At 52.4% G+C, this 21,237-nt stretch overlaps 1 protein-coding gene across 1 annotated transcript in view; it reads left to right on the forward strand.

Moving 5' to 3' along the window:
* NDRG1 (N-myc downstream regulated 1) overlaps positions 1-21,237 on the forward strand; it is a 48,549-nt gene that overhangs the window by 21,209 nt on the left and 6,103 nt on the right. Inside the window, exons 4-13 of the mRNA XM_032468012.1 lie at positions 4,514-4,619; positions 6,544-6,664; positions 10,134-10,196; positions 11,169-11,229; positions 12,262-12,348; positions 14,507-14,563; positions 17,325-17,428; positions 18,856-18,912; positions 19,692-19,743; positions 20,959-21,006. Coding sequence (XP_032323903.1) covers positions 4,514-4,619; positions 6,544-6,664; positions 10,134-10,196; positions 11,169-11,229; positions 12,262-12,348; positions 14,507-14,563; positions 17,325-17,428; positions 18,856-18,912; positions 19,692-19,743; positions 20,959-21,006 — 756 coding nt within the window. The remainder of the gene's footprint in view (positions 1-4,513; positions 4,620-6,543; positions 6,665-10,133; positions 10,197-11,168; positions 11,230-12,261; positions 12,349-14,506; positions 14,564-17,324; positions 17,429-18,855; positions 18,913-19,691; positions 19,744-20,958; positions 21,007-21,237) is intronic.

The following is a 21,237-nucleotide window of genomic DNA, read 5'->3' on the forward strand; positions in this document are numbered from 1 at the left end:
GTGGGAAGGGCAAGGTCTGTGGCACAGCCTGACCCACCCTCCCCCGCTGTGGGCACAGGAGATGGACCAGGAAGATGGGGAGGGGTACGTTATTTTATAAAAAGGTGGGACAAGCCTTCGGCGTTTTATCTTGAGTCTCTGTTCTCGTGATTTGCCTTTCTTGCCTCAGTGAGCCCTGATGTCATGCTGCGTCTGATGAGCCAAAATCAGCTTTCTTTGCCTGTTATTCCAAAGGTCACCCTCCACCCTCAGGCCATGCCTTGACCAAAGCTTGCTGGACTGAGGGGAGGGGCAGCCTGGCTCCCCAGCTGACTTAGAGCCTGGTTAAGTGTGTCATCCTCTTAGTCCCAAGTGTTCAGCGTCTCCCTGGGGCCTGCTGGGTGGGCGGATTACAGAGGGAGGCGACAGCAGCTGGTCTCAGAGCTCCTCTAGATCATCCAGCCAGTTGACTTAAACCATGGGGGCTGGCCCTTGTGGCTTCACAGTAATCACCTCTGGGGTAGGCGTCTGTAAGAACCAGCATGGAGGGAAACACTGCAATTTGCAACACTCTCCAGTCCCTACCATGGTTTTAGTTTTGGGAGCATCTCCGTAAGCAGGTATGTTTGCTACTGATCTCAGTTTACAGCTGAGGGAAGGAATTCTCAGAGAAGTCTGGTAATTTGGCCTAGGTCACATGGTGGGTGTCTCATTAGAATTAATATTAATCAACAGTACCCTGAATAAGGAAATGTTTGACATTTTTGCTGACCTAGAAGGTCTAGTATAGCAGGCTATGAATGTCACCCAGTCTTAGACTCCTTCCAGCTTCCTGATGTGCCATCCTGAGCATGTAGCTTTTGTCCTCATGCTCATAAAATGGCTGCTGAACCCCCAAGCATCTCACCCATGTTCCAGGTAGTAAGCAGGTGGAAGAGGGAAAGGGAATAATCAAAAGGCCAAGTTTGATTCTTTAAAAAATATTCTCCTCAAGTCTCCAGCAAGTTCTGCATCTCATTGGTCAGAACTGAGTCTTCTGACCACCCTTGGCTACAAGGGAGATGGAGAAGTGGAGACTTTTCTGAGGTGCATTGCTGGGAATCCTGTCATAAAGAAGGAAACAAATGTCTGGAAAGCTCACCAATATAGTCTGCTCACAACATAGCTCACAAAGCTTCCAAGCCAGAACCGGCAGCCAAATGGCTGAAATCTTTGAGGAATACTTAGTGGTAGGTACTGTTTTCAGCAGCTTATAAGCATGCAGACAGCCGGCATAGGTGCCGTTTCACAACTTGCTGGCTTACAGGTAGTGTGAAATGCGTACATCTCTATGTATCTCCTGCAGATCAGACCGTTTAGGGCAGAGCCAGCCTTTCTCCCTGGGAATCCACAGTCAGGTTGAGGAGGCAGCTGAGACAGAGATATGTCATTGTGGCAGGTGCTACAGCCGAGGGAACAAGAACCACGAGCCCCGTGTGCAGTGGGTGGCAGGAAGGGCCACCCCCAGGAAGTGATGTTTGTGCCGAGGCTTTTCCAAGTGTGACGCACTGCTGTACGTTCCGGCTGGTGGGGGCAGATGCAACTTGAGGGGGATGAGAGGAGCAGATTATTTTTCTGGTCTACAGCCCAGTATATCCCAGCATGTGACCCATGGATTGCTGGTTTTTGGAGAAGCTGGAGAGATAGAAAGCAACCTACAGTCACATCAGTGGGGACCTGACTTCCTGCATCCCTCTTTAGAGAGTCACAGCGCACGTTGCACATTAAAGGTTTTCTTTCTTCGCGGGACACCTGGCACAGGGTGTTAAAATGGAGACATCAAAGAGCACAGGCTTTGGACTCGGGCAGTTTCAGATTCAGATCCAGCTGCGCCGTTCCAGCTGTGCGACCTTGAGCAAATTCCCCTCTCTCGGCCTCAGTCTCCTCATCTGGGAGATGTGGACCATCCCTAACCAGTGGGGTCGTTGTGTGGATTCAAGGAGGGAGCGAGTGTAAAAAGGTTGGAGCAGGGTCTGAAACAGTGATTATTGCCACCCTCCTGCCCTCCCCTCTGCACCCTGAGAGAGTGGCTTTCTAGACTCTTCCAGAGGAGGTGAGAGGAAAACCCATGCAGCCTGGATTTCTCTCTCTTTTGCATGGCCCCTGACTGGGTCAAAACTCTGTGAGCAGGGCCTTCTGAGATCTGGCTCTGAACTTGGAAGAGCCAAGGCTGGCTATCTGGAGGGCGGAGGGGTCTTACCAGTGTTTCTAGCCACTGTCCTAGCCAGACCAGGAACCCCGATGAGCCCCGAGACGGGCCTTTCCCCACCAGGCAAGAGGACGCAAGGTGCACCGTGCAGCTCTGACGTCCTGGGTCCCTTGGTGCCCGTTCTTTAGGGGAATGTGGGGAGGTGCAGGGTGGATTCCTCCCCCTGCGAAACTGGGTGATTCATCCCCACAGGGACAGGACAGAATGTTCCTCAGGGACTGAAGAGGACAAACGGATGTGTCTGTGGGTGTTTTAATTCCTCCATCCAATCTTAGAGCCTGTCTTCTTAGTTTGGGCCAGTAGGGAGAGAGCATCAGGGCGGGCTGAGAACTTGTGTGCATGCGCAGGAGACTTCAGGACTGGGTCTCGGGCCCGGGAGAGATCACACTTGCCTTCCCTCCCCCTCCCTGTGAGGGCTGGTGGGCACAGAACTCAGAGGAGAGCTGATGGGGGCCGACACCAGTATGAGGACCCAGAGGAAGTGAACTGTAATCCTGGTTCATTCGACAAGCTGGGTGCTCTGGGGGAACTCACCTCAATTTCTTAGTCTATAAAATGGGACTGCTCACCTGACTCTTGGTGGGCGCTTCGCAAATTGTATCCCTTACCTGAGCCCACCTGCATGGAGGGGACCGTGCCGCACCCACTTCCACTTTCTGAGACTGGGTTCTTTACCCTTCCAAGTAAGGCTAACCACGGTGCTGAAGTTCCAGGTGATGCGAGGCAGAGGGCCACGGTCACAGCACTTCCCTGGTGCTTCGTGAGAGTGAAGTGTCAGTGCCCCATGAGGCTCGTGCCAGTCCTGGGAGGTCTCACGCCAACACTGGGACTTACGTGGAGGGGGCTTGCTGAGACTCTCACAGCTAGTTAAGGGGCAGAATGTAGCCAGAATCCAAAATGCGCCAACAGACTTTCTAGAGACATTATGTTTCCTGTGATCGTGCGAGCCTCAGGTCTTTATCCAACAGATCCTGAGCTGTGCGGGGGCCCGACGATATCACAGTAAACAGGACAGAGGCAGGCCCTTCTTTCTTGGACAAATTTAGCTCTGGTTCCGCAGCTTTGTAACTTTAAGGCCTCCAAAGAGATCAGTCAACATCTGTTACCCATCCCCATGCCTAGGGGCTGCCAGACGCAACCCTGATGCCAACCAGGGTTGGACATCCCATATCTGCCACCAGCGTGGTGCCCAAGCACCTCATTAAACCCTCTGCCACCGTGCACCGAGCACGCCCATCCCTCCTGGGGCTGTGTTCTGACCAGGTTTGTCTCCTCCGCAGAGGAACCCGGGGGGAGGTGGCTGGCCCCCATCTTACAGGTGGGGCCTGGGGGCTCAGAGGGCTTGAGGAAAGGCAGAGCTTGGATTTGAACCCTGATGCCCCAGGCCAGTTCCAGGACACTGCCTGGCCGGGCCTATTTTTAGACGGCGCCGTGTGGGTCAGCTGGGCAGACAATAGAGAATGTGGCCCCCACAGTGGACCATTGTTCCCACAGCGGCTTCAGGGCCAAGGCTGGGCCCAGCAGATGATCTGTGGCCCCCACTGGGGGCCAGGCTGTCGCTCCATCGTCTGTGGATTTTTCCAGCGCTTGTATAGGCAGGAGCGAACAGGCACTGAGAGGAGGAAGGAGAGAGGCCGGGGGAGACGGGAGGCTCTGTGTTCAGGGCACTCATTGTGCTGGGTGATTAGGCAGGTGGGCCAAGAGGACCAGTGTGCTGGGGTGGGCCTGGGCCCTGACAGGGAGCAGAGCCCCCTCCATCCTCGTGCCTGTTTCTACCCATCGCCATCCCGCCTAAAGCACTTGCCGTTCCCCAGGCATCCCAGGGGATGCTACAGGGGTCTTCAGAGCAGGGCCCTGGGAAGCCCTGGCCTCGCTCTGCCTGGGATGGAGAAGGGAGCCAGTTTTCGTTGAAAGTACAGATACTGAACTTTCCCACTCTCGAGGTAGAGCCTGAGAATTGGGGTGTATTTCTTTATTTTTGAGCCAAGTTCTTTTGATTGACAACCACTGACATCAAAGGATGGGGGGCTGACTACCTCGGTCCCCTCCTACCCTGGCCCTGCAGGCCCCCTGGTGGGTTAAACCCCCTTTCTCTGGTTGAGCTCTCACCCCCCTTCCGTGTCTGCTGCTCGGAGTGGCTCCTCTGGCCAGAGAGGCCTGCCACCTGAAACTCAGTGCTCCCACCGCCGGATGAGAAGCTGCCTCGGAACGCAGTGGGATGCGTGCTGGGGGTCTGCAGCAGTACGTCCCCCATGACAGCCCCGACTGTCTGCTGTCTCCCCCCAGGAGCAGGACATCGAGACCTTGCATGGCTCCATTCATGTCACACTGTGCGGGACGCCCAAGGGAAACCGGCCCGTCATCCTCACGTACCACGACATTGGCATGAACCGTAAGTCCCGAGGTGCCCCCGGGGAGCCGGTTCCCGCCGGGGCTGGAGGACCAGGATGGTGGGTGGTGGGGAGTCTGGTTCTTTTTTTTGCTGAGACTTCCTGGAGCTGTTCTGGGAAGAACTCTTGCCACAGACTGGAAGAGCCTGGAATGCACTGCCTTCCTCCGCCGTCTGTCTGTGTGACAGGGACTTCTTTTAATGAATGCCTGCAATGGTTTTTAGTATATTCACGGGGTGGTGCAACCATCAGCACAATCCATTTGAGAACATTTTTACACTGAAAAGAAATCCTGTCTTCTTATCTGTCATCCCCCCAATCTCCCACACCCCTCAGCCCCTGGCAACCACTGGTCTACCTTCTGTCTCTGAGGATATGCCTGTTCTGGACATTCTTTTATCAATGGAATCACACAATATGTGGTCTTTTGTGACTGGCTTCTTTCAGAATGTTTTCAAGGTTTATCCACATTACACCATGTATCTGTCCTCCATTCTTTGGCTGAATGGCAGATATTCCATGGTATGAATGCACCACATTCTGTTTATCTCGTCTCAGTTAATGGGCGTGTGGCTTGCTCCCACGTCCCCACTGTGCTGAACACTGCCGCTGTGAATGTGTAGACTGCGGATTTTTAAGATTATCAGAAAGTGTTACCAGATGTAGATTTTTCACAGATGGGAATGGAGTAAGATCTTCTTAATATTAAAATTACACAGGACAGAAATGATTCTGTGATGATTCAGAAGGCACTTACTGCCTTCCTGGTCCAGTGAATATTGCAAGCTGGATGCTTGCTTGCACTTTGATTGACAGACTGCTGATTTACATTGTTTTTTTCCCCCTACAGCTTGTAATTCCTTGAGGCTGGGAATGATGTCAGCCACTGAAAACTATTTTTCTCTTTCACTCTCACTTTTCTCTCTCTTCTTGCCCTGTGTGTCCCCCTTGTGATCATTACGTACCGGGTGCCATGTGAGGTACTTCGATTTGCACCACCTCATTCCACTGGGCTCTGGGGAGGACGTGGGGTGATGGATAGTGTCAACGTATCACGCCCCGCTGTTACAGTGCCATCAGTGCTGTAATGAGGGACCGAAGGCCTCTGTGGCTTAACACAATATATGTTCACTTCCCACTCGTAGAACAACTCAGTGAGCGTTCTGTGGGACACCTTCCACGTGGGGATTCGGGGACCCAGGCTCCTTCTAGCTGTGACTCCGCCATCCCCTGGGGTCACTAAGGCCTCTGTTGGCTCCTCCACATCTGGCAGAAAGGGAAGGGCGCGAAACCTAGAGGACTGGGTGGCAGGTGTCTTGAGGGAACGCTGAGCCCCACCTGCTATTGTCCAGAACCCGATGGCCTCTGATCACAAGGGAGGCTGGGAAGTGTAGTCCAGCTGTGTGTCCGGGAAGAAAAGGGAAAGGGTTTGGTGACCAGCTGGCCATCTTTGCCTCAGGCCGTTAGCAATTAGGAGACTCATCCCCGGCCACATAAGAATACTCCTGCTTGTTTGAAAGTCATGTGTGCCCTGGCCAGTATCCCTGAGGTGAGGGTTTAGGAGACCCAGAGAGAAAGAGAGGGTCAATGGAGTGACCCCACCTCACTGGAGGACCATCAGGCCGTGACGGACGGGAGGAAGAGGGGGAAGCGGCTGGGACGGGATCCCCTGCCAGTGCTGACTGGAGGCTTAAGGACATCCGCCAGCGTGGGCAGCAGCGTCGTTGACCGTGTCCACCTCCATGCTCACGCCCTTGCCCCGTGACTTAGTCTTGCCTTTTATCTGCAGAGGAAAGTGGTAAAGAAAAGATGTCTCTTTCTCGGAAGTCCCGTCCCCCTACTGAGTGGGCCTGAAGCAGACAGGATGAGCTGCTGCCTGTTCTTCCCTGACTTCTTCCTCTTCTCTCCCGCCTGCCCGCTCTCCAGACAAAACCTGCTACAACCCCCTCTTCAACTCCGAGGACATGCAGGAGATCACCCAGCACTTCGCCGTCTGCCACGTGGACGCGCCCGGCCAGCAGGACGGGGCTGCCTCCTTCCCCGTGGGGTAAGAGGACGGAGCCTCGGGCCCCAGGGCAGGGGTCGGACAGCCACGCAGGGTGCAAACAGCTGGTGGGGGACGCAGTGGATGGCTTTTAATACTTTTTTTTTTTAAATTGTGGTAAAACATATATAACCTGAGCTTTACCATTTTAACCGTTTCTAATTGTACAGTTCAGTGACATTAAGGACGTTCACATTATGGTGCAACCCACCATCTGTTTCCAGGACTTTCTCATTAGCCTAAACTGAAACTTTGTGCTCATCAAACAACAACTCCCCATTCCGCGCCCCTCCCCGCTGCCCCCTGCCTCAGACTCCGCCCCACGCCCACCTGGCTGGGCTGGATTTTTAATAGGTGTACACGGCCCGGGCAGGACCGAAGTGGGAGAGGGCCTTGACAAGACTAAATAGTAGAAAGATCTCAAAAGTTGGAAAGAAAAAGGGAGGACATGATTGAAAATCATATTGATGAGGTACGTCCTGTGGGCCAGGCTTAATAATCTTTATTTACAAATGTTATCTGCATTTAATCCTTACGTGGCTAGTACTGCTGGCCCATTCTCTAGATGGAGAGACTGAGGTGTGGAGGGGTTCACGACCTTGCTCAGGGTTGCCTGGCTAGTTTAACTGGGGGAGTCGGGTTTGAGCCCATCTGCGGACTCTGACTTGTATTCTCTTTGGAATGTCAGGCTGCCTTGTTCTTGGGTGTTGTCACTGCCTGCTCCTCCGCAGCGTGTGGCTGGCGTGGCCTTTCAGTTCTCATTGTGAGGCTGAGGCCAGAATTACAGAGTGCACTGGACAGTCTGGGTCACGTCGGGGAGGCAGACCTCTCAGAGGCCCCCCGCCATGCTGCCATCAAACCAAAGTAGGAGCAGGTTCTTGGGCTTCAAGTCTCCTACAAGGGGCCTTCCTGGTATCCACAAATAGATCTCCTTTTTTGTTAGTGTTCTGAATCATCTTTAATAACTAACCTTTATCAGAGGAAGGGAAGGGACACCGAGACCTATGTTAAGAGTTGAAAGCTTCTTAGCACAACAGTGGATTAAGACAGACGTGTCAGTGTGTCCATCTTTGGTTGGAACAATTGTCTGAAAGACCTGGAGGTCACCCTATGGCTCTTAGCTCCCCAAGGGGAAATTTAAAAAATATTCTGAAACCTGGGCCCCATTCCCAGGGACTTTTATTCAGTCGTCCTGGAGGCCTGGTGCAGGGTATTTGTTCCCTCATGTCTCCAGGTGACTTCAGTGGATGGCTGGTGGGAACTGCTGTCTGAATGGGGCCTGGCTTGCTCTGCCTCCCGTGGTTGAGGGTCTCCTGGCCCCTCTAGGATGCACTCTCTCTCTCCATCCAGAGGCTGAGATGGCAGAGCAGGGGTGGGGGTCCCTGGCTGGGTTCCTCCCAGCTCTGGAGTCAGCTTGGATGAGTGGGGATCTTGTGAGTAGAATGTGAACTTGACCCCCAAGAGCAGTGAGGAAAGAAGTCGCAGAGTCAGGTGGCTCCCCCACTATCACTCTCTGGGGGCTGCTGGCCCCACCCGAGCCATAGCCATTTCAGAAAGAAAATGTCTCCATTTATGTGCAGCCACACCAGCCAGGGTCTTCCTGGCTCTTGCCTTTCGCACACATTGGTCCCCCTGCCTAGAATGTGTTCCCTGCGCTCTTCAGTCCTCAAGCTCCCCGCCATGTCCCCTTCAACATCACTTCTTCCAAGAAGCCCTCCCTGACCACGTGATCAGATCTCCCTGTTTCGATCTCCCCCTCTCAGACTCTTTACCTCCCTCGTGGTCACCGTTGTTATTAGTCACACTCACCTGCTTCTGCGGACTCCCTGCCCGGCTCCTGCACAGGACTGTGTCTGCCTTGCTTACGGGGGCCCTCCTGTTGCCTCGCCAGGAGGCTGGCATGCGGAAAGGCCAATGACTCCCTTGTTGACCAGAAGGGAACCCTTCCTGCCCGCTCTGAGTCCTCTGCCCCGAGGTCGGCATTGGAGAATGCCTCTGGTCAGTGCCATCCCCGCTCCCCGCAGCACCTGGACCATCTGGGTCTGGTGAGGCATCTTGATGGCTCTCCCAGGGACCCGCCGGCTGGATCAGGGACATTCGCAGGAGCTGGCTTCTCACACAGCATTTCAGGTGGACCTGCTTTCGATGAAAAGGGCCAGGCTCCCTGATGACAGCCACAGCCTTGGTGAAAGGGACAATTCTTTGAGTTCCTCCTGGGAACACAGAAAAAAAAATGGCAAGAACGCTGGCTGGGGTTGTTGGCACCTGGTGGAGCAGAGGTCCTTGGGCTCCTTTTTGGAAATTCAGGGGAGATGAAGGCACACTTGCTTATGGGGAGGCAGAGGGAACAGCAGGTACAAAGGCCAAGAGGACAGCCAGCTTAGACACTGTAGATAATCGGGAAGGAGAAACCTGGGTTCGGAGAGACACGGTGGGTGCGGTTGCTGCTGGCCCAGGGGGAGGAGCCAGTGTGGAAAGTGGCTCCATATGCTGCCGGGGGTTGGCCACTGGCATCCGCGTTGGAAAGGCGGGCACCGTGGGAGCAAGAGACCCTTTCCCGGCCCTGCTAAGGAGTGGTGGTTGGAGACTCTGTTGTGTCCTGCATCCAGCAAAGGGGAAGCTCTCGCCTTAATGTGCACCCAGGCCACCTGCCAGCTCCCTAATCACCCATATGTGTGTCCTCACTGCGATCACCCTCCTCTGTACCTGCTGTCATGGACCAGTTTTGAGCCGAGGGGAGCTCCCTCAGCCCTCTGATAACAGGAGCTGTGGTCCCGGAGGATGTGTGAGTCGAGGCATCCTTGTGCCTTAAAATCCCCCTGGGAATCCGTTTCCCAAAGCCCAGCAGCCCACCGGGTCCAGCAGATCAGGGTGGCTGGCCTTTTCTATCTCCTCTCCCAAGCTCCTTCCTAAGCATCTCTTGGGGAGAGGAGATAAGAGAGGGAAGGGCTTCCTGAAGGTCAGAAATGCTCCACGGGAGGGCTGCCAGGAGACCTCCTTTGGGGTCGTAAGTGAGTGCATGGGCCTTGAAATCCCAAGAACTCCAAGTCCTGCCTGTCCCCTGAAGCCAAGTTGCTTATCCTTAGCCTATGTGATAGGTGATGTTTGCAACTTTTCCAAGGGGGACATCCTCAAAGCCTCACAGAGTTGTTGTGAAGATTAAATGAGCCTATAATGCTAATGGAGGCCTAGGGTTGGGCCTGGAACATGGCACAAGCAGTTTGTAAAGGGTCACTCTACAAACAAAAGGTGGGGGAATCAGGATGGAGAGCATCCTTGCTCAGGGGAGCAGGCCGTGTAGCCTGTGGGGCGGGGTGCTGGGAACAGGGGCCACGGAGACAAGACTGGGGAGTCTGGGCGCTCGGGGCTGGTTGCTGCACAGGCCCTGCCCTCCAAGCACATTCCTGTTTGCGCCGTTCATTCCCCTGGGGTCCGGGCTCTCACTAACTGCCTCCCCCTGGCCTCTCCCAAGGTACATGTACCCCTCCATGGATCAGCTGGCCGAAATGCTCCCTGGAGTCCTTCACCAGTTTGGGTAAGAGTCGGGATCCCCTTCCCCACCAGCTTGCAGACAAGGGTGACCTCTAGCTGCTGCCTCTCCTGCGGCCTTGCCCTGGCCCCACCCGCTGCAATTTCGGTTAACGTTTAAGGATCAGGGAAGAAATCAGCTTGTCACGCTCTGCAAACACTTTCTCCCGCAGCCGCTTTACTCCCGTCTGCCTCTTGCAAGTTGAGTTTTTCTCCTAGGTGACTCCATCGCCTGATGACAGCCACCCCACCCATCCTTTCCTCCCCTCTCTTCTTTCATTGCTTTCTTTTTCCCATGGAACATTCTGGAATAGGGTTGCGTGAGCCCTCAACTTCTCCATCCAGGCCCTTATTTCTTTAGTGCTCATTTCCTTCTTTCTCAAGGCTTTTGTATGATGATAACACCTCAGAGTTCTTGCCCAATTTATTTATTTATTTTAATTTAAATTAAAAAAATTTTTTTTTGTTTTTTTAATTGAAGTTTAGTTGATTTACAATGTTGTGTTAGTTTCTGGTGTACATATATATATTCTTTTTCATATTCTTTTTCATTGTAGGCAATTACAAGATATGGAATGTTGTTCCCTGTGCTATATATTAGCATTCCAAGTTCTAGAATCCAAACTAAAGCTCAGGAGCAGGAAGAAGCAGTGCAGGAAATAGGCCTTCTCGTAAACGACAGCCGGGCTCTCAGAGCCTGGCCGCGGTCGGGAGAGCAGTGTGGAAAGGGGCGAGTCTCTCCAAGGTCATGGGCTTCTGTCAAGCCTTATAAAGCATGGTGCACTGCAGGTCCTCCAGGGCGCGTACGGCAGTGGGTTCCCCTTTGGCTAGCCTGCCAGCACCCCCAGTGAGGCCCAAGACAGACGCTGGGGCAGGCAAGGTTCCTCAGAGCAAGGGGGAGCTAGGTTCTCAAAGGGTTGTGCGGGCTCCGCTCATTCTCTCCTTCTAAGACATGAATCTTTTTTGTTTCTGCTTCCAGGCTGAAAAGCATTATCGGCATGGGAACTGGAGCAGGAGCCTACATCCTCACTCGATTCGCTGTGAGTTCTTTGGCATTAAAAAAAATAGGTTTTAAATAAAATTAATTCAAGATTAAGGAAGGAATTTGGAAAAAGCACCCCAAAATCCCAAAAGGGAAAAAAATGACCCATAATTCCATTTCTCAAAGGAGAACCGCAGTTCACATTGGGGTGTGTCGTCCGGAGTTCCACACGCACATGGGGGTGCGGGGGTGCCATACTCACCAGTGGACTCTTTTTCCTTCACTGAGATGCTGTTCCATACATATTTTTATCATCGTCTTTGCTCACTTCGTGGTGATTGTGGCCGGGTCCTCACGTCGCTGACTGTTCTACTCTGCTACTTCCTCGTGATAGCCGCCCCGTTGTTGTAGTCAGGGAACTCTTGGACCCTGGCTGATCCCAAACTAGAATCAGAGATCCACGTGGTAACATGATCACTGTAGGTCCCAGTGGGTGCTGCCAGGCCCTTTGTATCCTTACCAAACAATTGTTTAAAAATGCAGTGATGCTCAACTTTGTATTCCGACTGCCTGTTACTTGCGGGACTTTGCTAGAGGTTAGCAATGCCGACGTGAACCCAAAATGGTCTGGCTCTCTAGGCTCTGAGCAGATGAAATCAGCTCTCAGCTGTATCTCAGATTTCTATCCCTCAGTCTCCGAGAAGTAATAGAATTCTTACTGATGACTGAGGGACATCTGAGTGCCCCGTCTGATTTATGAGGTCAATGGTATGGCACACCCAGTTCACAGCTGGGGAAGCTGAGGGACAGTGGAGTGAAGTGACTTGTCCCACAAGTCTGCCAAACGCACATGCTCTACTTCTACGATGTTCTCTTCCCATTTCCCTAGGGACAGTGTCCCTAGGGACAGTGTAGTGTCTGCTAAGTGGGAGCCTCACCCGGCAGGGCCGGGGCGCTGAAAGCAGCGGCCTGCTCTGGGGACCACAGGGGCTCTCTTCTGGTGCTTTTCTCAATCTTCGGTTTGACTTTTAAAGTTCTCAGTATCTCAGATGGCAGGGTTGTCTCTCTCATTCTGTATCTTGAATTGCAGCTGAACAACCCTGAGATGGTGGAAGGCCTCGTCCTCATCAACGTGAACCCTTGTGCGGAAGGCTGGATGGACTGGGCCGCCTCCAAGGTGAGGCTGGGGGCTTGGATTGGGCAGGGATTGTCCCAGCCTGCAGAGGGACAGGTGTGCCCCACCCTTCCTGGAGGACACAGTCAAGAGACCTCTCCAAGCCCTACCCTTCCATCACCCCCAGCAAAGAAAGCAGATTGCTTGGCTCTGCTTGGCTTTGAATAGTGAAAGTGACCTCAGCCGTGTGCCATTCAGTTTCCAATAGGACATCCTTGCCCAAGCCGGCAATACCAGTGGGACTTGGGTCCCCAGCCCGCTTTGATCAGCACAGCCTGGGTTAAGAGGTATTTACCGGGGACTTAGCATATGCTGGGCTTAGATCATGATGCTGAGAATAAAAAGATGAACAAGACAGATGCCTCTCACCCCGGTTACCTACATATTACTACTGAAAAAGAAATATGTATTAGGCACTGACTCTATGCCACTTAGTTTTACGACAATAATAACTAATATGTACTGAACGTTGATCAGTTTCCCTTTGTGCTCTCTGTGGCTATGCGTGTGTGACTTCATTCAATACTCACGGTCACTGTAGGAGGTGGAGATTGTTATACCCATTTTACAGAGGAGGAAAACTGAGAGTTGCAGGGATTAGGAATCCAGGGATCCAGGGTGGCACAAGGCCAGACAGTGGGAGAACTGGGGGTGAATGCAGTTTCCTTGGACTCTGTGCTCCATGACATCACCTCCGAGCTGGACTCATTGCCTGCCCCGTCTCTCCAGCAGGCATCGAATGCCCGCTTTGACCTCAGCAGCGCAGGTCTGGGAGCGCAGAGCGAGTAGGACACACCCCTGCCTGGAAAGGCGGCCCAAGCTGTCTCAGGAAGCTCTGCTCTGGCTGGTGTCCTCGGGTTCCTTGTTTATCTTTTAAAAATGATTTTTTTTTCATAAAGTCCCTAGTCTTTGCCAAGGAGAGGAGAAACCATTCCAATGGAAACAGGACAAAGACTTTCAAGCTGGGGGTGATTCTGGCTTCTCATTTTAAAAGTGTTTTTCCCAAGCTTGGGGTGGCTGCTGGGGACAAGGGGTTCGCAGGAGTCGTGCTCCTCCCCCCACCCCATCCCGGCCACTCTGATACTGCATTTCTTCCTGGAGCACCCCGCCAGAATGCGCGGGAGCCCTTTCCTCCTGCTGGCCTGATATTCAGGGGCAGAACACACTCCCTGTTTTTTATATTATTTTCCAGTAAAGGGAATGGTGTTGCAGTTGGCCAGTTGGCTTCTGAGCCAAATGTGGGGGCCTGGGGTGCTGACCACTGGCTACCATGGAGCCTGAGGACTGTTTGTGGGGCTTTGGTATCTACATCGTATCCTTTCTTTTCAACCCCAGCCCTGGTAGGAAAAGGCCTCTCTCAGGGGTCTAGTGTGTGTCAGGCACTGGGGTCGGACCCTGGGACATGTGTAGTTACCTTGTGTGACCTTCACCTTGGCCTTGCGACTCTGAAATTCCTGGCACCCTGGTTACAGATGACAGGTCTCAGGTCCAGCAGCTCTGCCACACAGCTCTTCCAGGGCCACACAGCTCGGAGGTGGCAGTCGGGTCAGCCTAGGAGCCCTGCATCTAGAGCTTCTCTCCCCTACCAGTCCCTGGCTGAGACTGAAGTTGGTCAACACACATTTATGGAGCTCCTGCTGTATGCCGAGCATTTGCAGAGTTCCTGCTGTATACCGAGCATTATTCGGGGGGAGAGGTAGAGAAGAGAAGGTCGCCAGTATCTTTAGTGACTTCAGTATATTCCGAGAGAAAACTGGCTTGAAAGGGACCATCTCGAGGAGGACACAGAAAGAATAATTCGAAGTAAGCAGCTCTTGTCACATAGGCCGGGAGAGCTCAGTGTGTGTTTACAGGCAACAGACGGGTCCCCTTGCTGAGGACTTGGTGAGCTGTGGCATGGCGAAAGCTGGGAGCACGTAGGGCCTTTGTTCACACACATTTCCGTGCATCTCCTGTGCACGGGGCTCTGAGAGTAAGAAACTGATGGAGGGCCAGGCCCTGCCTCCCGCAGCCCCAGGTCTACCAGGTAACGGCATCCCCGTCAAGGGGGTGTCCTCAGACCTGGATGCTGGGGAGCCCAGCACTGCTGCTACAGCCCAGGGCAGTGGGGTCATGACTGCAAACACCCGCTTTCTAATCCCGCCTGCCTCTGTCCCCTCAGATCTCCGGATGGACCCAAGCCCTTCCAGACATGGTGATATCCCACTTCTTCGGAAAGGTGAGCAGCATGGCCTGGCCTTCTGTTGTTGACATCGAGCAGTCATGTGCTGCCTGGCACGCAGGGCTCAGAGACGAACCAGACGCGGCAAGGGGGTGCCCCATTTGACCCTCCCCAAATCCTGCGTCATCATTCATCCACGATCGTCAAGTCATTCCTTCTCTCTCCCTCTCCCTGTAATAGAGGTCTCTTTTGACAGCTTTATTGATGCACGATACACTGCACATAGTGAAAGTAGAAAATCTGATACATTTTGACATACGTGGACACCAATAACCCAGATAATGAACAACATACCATCACCCCCAGGTCTTCCCCTGTGCTGCGGGGCAAGCCTTCTCTCCCTCCTCTGCCTTCAGTCACTGTTGATTCGTTGGTGTTTACGTAAACAGCATCATACAGTATGCGCTGGGGTTTTTTTAATCTGGTTTCTTTCATTCAGATAATTATTTTGTGATCTGTCTTTGTTTTGGGTATATGAGGAGTTCATCCCTTTTTAGTGCTGAGTGATGTTCTGTGGGATGGATGTACTGCAGTTCACCTCTACATTCACCTGTTGATGGACACTTGGATTATTTCCAGTTCTGCACTCTGACACATCACACCTACGGCAAACATATCCACGGAGTTTGCTGTGTGTCAGGCTTGGTCCTAAGAACTCTATGAGCCATGTGAGAAATAGTTTTTATTTGATGTTGTGGCTAAGGAGACTGAGGCCAGAGAGGTTGAGGGACCAGTGTGAGTCTCACAGCCAGGGAGAGAAGGCTGGGATTGGAACCCATGACTCTGGTTCCATTGTGGTTCCTGTAAGTTATGCAGGATGCTGGCCATCTGTGCTTCTGCCGGCGCCTGGCTCTCAGATGGATTATCCCGCAGGTGCCCCACAGAGGACGGGCCAAGCCAAGCCCTGTGCAGCCTGCAAGTGGTGTGTGGCCCTGCCCTGGCAGCCGGCCAGCGTGGCCCCTCGCCCTGGCTTTGCGCCTCCTGCTGGGCTGGAGGATGTGCTGGGGCTCTCCTGCAACTCTAGGGTCTGAAGTACCCCTCAGCTGCCCAGCTCGAAGTGTCTTGCTCTGTTTACTGTGTGTAGTCCACACACCACGGTTTGCTCCTGAGCAGAAGAGTGGGGCCATCTGGCATGTGATTGTATGATTCCCAGGGAAACAGATGTTCCGCTGGAGTTGATGAACTGTGCCCACCATATTTGGTCTCTGTATTAGTTTCCTGTGGATGCTGTAACAAAGCAAGGCCAGCTGGGTGGCTTAAAACAACAGAAATATGTTCTTTCCCAGGTCTGAAATCATGTGCTGGCTGGGCCACACTCCCCCCAGCAGCTCTAGGGGAGGGTCCTCCTTCTGTGCTTCTTCCGACTTCTGGTAGCTGCAGCGCCCCTTGGCTTGTCCCACTCATGCTCATCACTGCCTCCATCTTTGTTTCAAATCTCTTTCTGCCTGTCTCTTACAAGGACGCTTGTCGTTGGGTTTAGGATTCACCAGGATGATTCAGGATGACCTCGTCTCTGGATTCTAAATTACGTCTGCAAAGACCTTTTTTCCAAATAAGTAAACACTTCAGGGGTCCAGGAATTTGATGTGGGCATACCTTTTAGGGCGGCCTTTCAGTCCACTAGTCCTCCTTCCTTTCGTATGCTTCATTTCACAGTCTGCAGCGTATTTTCTCCACTCTGAGTGTCTAATCTGAACCTGATAGGAATATGGGAAAGATCAGAACCAATGTCTGTCTGTATTTTCTTGGAAGAGGGGTGTCAGGCACAGGGTGAGTCTGGCCTGACTGTACCCCACATTACTCAGGGTATCTGTTGGTGCCTCTCAGTTTCTGCGGTTGTGTTTCAGTGATCTGTAACCCCAGCACGATTCCTCGGACTATTTTTTTCCTGATTTTTTTTTTTTTTTTGAATAGCTGTTTAGTCTCTGTTGCTTCAAGGATCGTGGACTCTTTTGACACAGCTCAGGGCTGACCCTGGGCCCCCTTAGCTCCCTCCCACTCCTGCTCTTCTTGGCCTGGATCACATCAGGCCATTCTGTGAAACCTACAGCCTCTGACGTTGCACAGATGAGAAACAGAGCACCCCAATAACTTGTCTGTGTCCCAAATCACACTCTGGAAGGAGCCAGCGAGAGGGAAGGCTGAGGCTGGCCTTCTGCATGGGTCTCATTGGCCCTCATGGGATTCAAGATCGCCCTTTTTTCTAGAAATTTCCCATTGCATGAATTGGTTTTGTTTTTCAAACATGGACTTCTTTTCAACTCTTCCCATTAAAAGCATAATAATTGCTAACAGTTGCATCAATTTTTTACGGTTTACAGTGGGCTTTCCAGAGTGCTCAAACGCTATTAAATCCCACCGTTGGTGAGGTGGGTAATATCATCCAGTCTTTTTTTTTTTTTTTTTTTTTTTAAGGGAACAGAGGCTCAGGGAGGTGAAGTACTTGCCCAGTAAAGGGGCAGTGATGGAGCCAAGCTCCCGATCTGACTGACCTCACATTAAGATGCCTGAAGTCTGAGCCCAGCAGGGCGGGCTTGTCTCTCCAGGTCTGCGTTCCTTCTGCTCCTGGCTGATACCCAGACATCAGTCTGCACCTGGGCAGCGGTTTCCGCTTTCCCAGAGGTGCCCTTAGGCTCCAGAGCAGGCTCGTGGAGAAGGCATTAGTCTGTTGTCTCTGAATCACCTGAAGAATGGTGAGGGTAGAGACTGGCCCGGGGACACAGTCCCCACAATGACATTTCCCCCTCTCTCCACGCAGGAGGAGATGCAGAATAACGTGGAGGTGGTCCACACCTACCGCCAGCACATCGTGAACGACATGAACCCCGGCAACCTGCACCTGTTCATCAACGCCTACAACAGGTACCGGGACGCTGCGGGGCCACGCGGGGGACACACGTCCGGCTCCTTCTGTAGGCCTGGAGCGAACATGGGGCAAGAGAGGGGGGATGACAAAATTAGTAGAAAATGCAGCCCCTGAGGAAATAGATGACCAGAACAGGAGTGCGCGGTAAGGACCCCGGGGAAGTGAGTTGCCTCCCAGAGTTTTGCAAGGAGCTGAACTTCCACTCCAGCCCACCAGGGGTGCAGGCTTGAGTGGGACACAGTCACACCTCAGAGGGTTTCCAGGAAATGCCTGTGCTGTGGCTGACTCTCAGGAGAGGCCAGATGTGAGGAAAGCTGAGAGGGAGAGCTGCAGGGCGCTGGGGGAGGGCGGGGGGGAATCCAGGGAGGCTGCTGGGAGGCGAGGGAGTCATTCCAAGGATGAGGACCTGGAGTGCCCAGTGAACTCCGCCCGCTGTGCTCCCACAGAGGACAGGGAGGAGCCTCCTGGGCTCTGTCTCCCCACATGTTAATCACCTGACTTCATGAAGGGCGCTGGAGTCTGTTCCCTCTTCCTCTCCTCCCCGCCTCTCAGTGCAGGAGGGACTGGTGACATCCCCAGGGTGTAACTGAAGACAGAGGCTGAGCTGTTTGCTTATTCAGCCAGCACTAAATGAGAACTGGAGTGGGTGGGCTTTCGTCCTGGCAGTGAGCACCCAGAGGAGACCAGCAGCAACCCCCACGGCCCCACATACTGCAGGAATGGACTGATTCCTCTGAAACACCCTATGACTAGGGTGCTGTCACCATTGTTTCCTGCTGAGGAAGTAAAGGCACAGAGAGGTTCAGCATTCTGCCCAAGGTCACACAGCTAGGGAGCAGAGGAGGGTGATTTGAATCCAGCTGGTCTGGCTCCAGGCTGTGAGCCGGGAAAGGGTATCTCACGATGAGAGCTGCCAGGCAGTGAGAGGCTGGGGTACATCTCCAGGTAAGAGTGCTGGGGGCCACACTGGGCCTTACAGGACAGTGGGGAACTGTAGGAGGATTTAAAATGAGGAAGTGAAAGGATCCGGTCTGAGTTCTAAAAAGATGGTCTTGTTTACTAAATAGAGGACTCAGAGTCGGAGGCGAGAGTGAGACTGAGACTAAGAGTAGAGGCTGGAGACCATGTGGGAGGTGGTGACAACGGGACGGGAGGTACGGATCCTCTGTAGATGAAGGTGTGATTTCTACTCCAATAAAAAGAAACATACACACACACACACACACTTTGGGGACAGTGAAGCGGCTCCACCGGAAATGCGTGAGTCCTGCTCTCCCTGAAACCACTTGTATGGACCCTAAGAGGCTGGATGTGGGTGTCTGCCAGAACGGCCAATGGCAGGACCTCCTGGGATTGGCTCGGTGGGAGGGGCCTTCCTCCAGGGGAGGCTCTGCTGATGCATTTGTTTGTCGCTTGTCCATAGCCGGCGGGACCTGGAGATTGAGCGGCCGATGCCCGGAGCCCACACAGTCACCCTGCAGTGAGTGCTCTTCCTTCCCTCCCGCCCTGTCCCTTTAGCCTGGCTCACAGATGCCGGCAGCACCTTGGCTCTGAGTTTGGCAGGACTGCCCCCCTTGCCCTAGGACAGCGCAGTCAGTGAGAACTGGATGGATTCCACCCAGGAATTAGGCACAGCCTCGTTCATCTCCTCATATAGGAGTTTGGTTTGTAGGGTGCCCCCAGGATCCAGAGGGGTGACTCGGATCTCAGACAAGGAATGCTAACCACATGAGACAGAATTCATGAAGCACCTACTCTATGGCTTTGCTTCATTGAACTTGGAGATGAGTAAGACACAGGACCCACCGTAAAGTGCTATAGAAAGCTAGAAGGAAAAGACAGTCAGGGATACATCAACTGGATTTTTTTTTTTCCGTTCCTTAATTGAACTGTAATGTTTAACACCTGATCTTGGCACATGCCATGTCCTTTGTCAGGCATGTCCTTTTTGTCTCTGATCTTGATTGCTGGTGAAGTCCTACTCATCCTTCTTTGAGGAGAGAGTTCTTGAAAATAAAACACCAGGGAGCAGAAATTCTCTGGCCATAATTCATACTAAGGTGTAAATGACTACTTAAGCCATTTTATCCTAAGAACATAGCAGAGGAAAGAGAAAAAAGGAAGTAAAAAAAAGCAAATGGTACTGGGGAAAACAAAATAAATTTTTTTTAGCATTCTGATCCCAGCCTGGCAGGCCCAGGAGTGTGAGAATCTTTCAGTGAACATTGCGTTAACTCCCTCTTCTCTCCCTGCCCCCAGGTGTCCTGCTTTGTTGGTGGTTGGGGACAGTTCTCCTGCTGTGGACGCTGTGGTATGTAGAAATCACCCACTGGCTTCTGGGCTAAATGCAACAGTCCAAATCTTGCTGACTTTGTAGGAAGTCTCCCTGTTCACCCTGCTTCCCAACTCTGCTCTCATCAGGACAGGTGACATCTTCTCGATGCCATATTAGCCTTTGGGCAGAGTCCCCAGCTGCCAGCTTCTTTCCCTGGTGACTGCCAGCCCTAGTTGCTTGGCAGTGGGCCCTTTATCTCCTCTCCCAGGCCCCCTCACCTGCCCATCTGCCTCCCATTGGCTTGTTTATATGGGCGTGTTGCCACTTGACTTCCTGGTGAGGAGACCATTTGGGAATCAGGTGGAGCTTTCAGACCTGCTTGGTGCCTGATCATCTGGCAGGGCAGAGAGGCACCTGGGGAGCAGGGCTTAGGAAAGACTTTCTGGCTCATTTCACCCCTTAATTCCCACCTGTGATATTGTGGGGGCAAAACAAGGCCTCCATCTTTCCAATATTGCCATAGCTGGGGACATGGGAGACTTGGGGGCTATTGAGCAGAGTCCTAGAGTGGTGACATGTCTTGTGCAGTGGGCTAGAGCAGGGTCTGCAAAAGTTCATTTAGTAAAGACCTGGAGTGTCTTAATGAAACATGAATTTCTTGTAATCTAACCCACTGGACACAATCATAGGATGCATCAATAAAGATATATTGTTCACATTAGGGGAGGTGACAGTTCTACTGTAGGCATGTTGAACATCACAGGTTATATATGGGTATTTTACTCACTTCTGGATGTACTTTTAAGAGGGCCATTGACAAACTGAAGAAAGAAACCATCTTGGTGGATGTGATTTCATATGAAGAATAACTGTTGGGACTGAGGATGTTGAATCCATAGAATCACTGGCAGCAGCTGGTTAAACAAGGCCATTCATTTAGCAACTATTTCTGGAGCATCTTTTACATTTTAGCTAATCTTCATCACCACACTTTGAAAAAGAGATTATCCCTATTTCATTAATGAGGAAATCAAGGCTCAGAGAAGTTAAGTAACTAGTCCAAGGTCACCCAGCTAGTAATGGCGGGGCTGGAATTTAAAGCCACTTATATTTGATCTCAAAGCCTACATTCTTTCTTCTGTGCCCGTAGGAACATTGGAGTTTCCGATGATAGTGGCAGGAGTGGGGAAAGGTTATGACTTTGGCACCAGGTAGAAAATTAGCAAATTTCTTCTCGTTCTCCTTGTGCAGGTGGAGTGCAACTCTAAGCTGGACCCGACGAAGACCACTCTCCTCAAGGTACAGGGAAATTGATGGGGATTTGCATTTGTTCTTAGAAACCCTTGAGTTTTCTGCTAACTTGCATTGTGCCTGATTAAGGTGAAGCTGGTGGTCAGAAACCACAGACATGATTATTTAATGTATCTGTTTACAAACATCTATTGAGTGCTCGCTGACTGATAATCTAAGGCTATAGAGATGAGGGGATCCCTCTTCTGGGACCCCAGGAGTTTATGGGCTGCTGGCTAC

Source organism: Camelus ferus, chromosome 25 (assembly GCF_009834535.1).
Source record: "Camelus ferus isolate YT-003-E chromosome 25, BCGSAC_Cfer_1.0, whole genome shotgun sequence".
NCBI classification, from domain to species: domain Eukaryota; kingdom Metazoa; phylum Chordata; class Mammalia; order Artiodactyla; family Camelidae; genus Camelus; species Camelus ferus.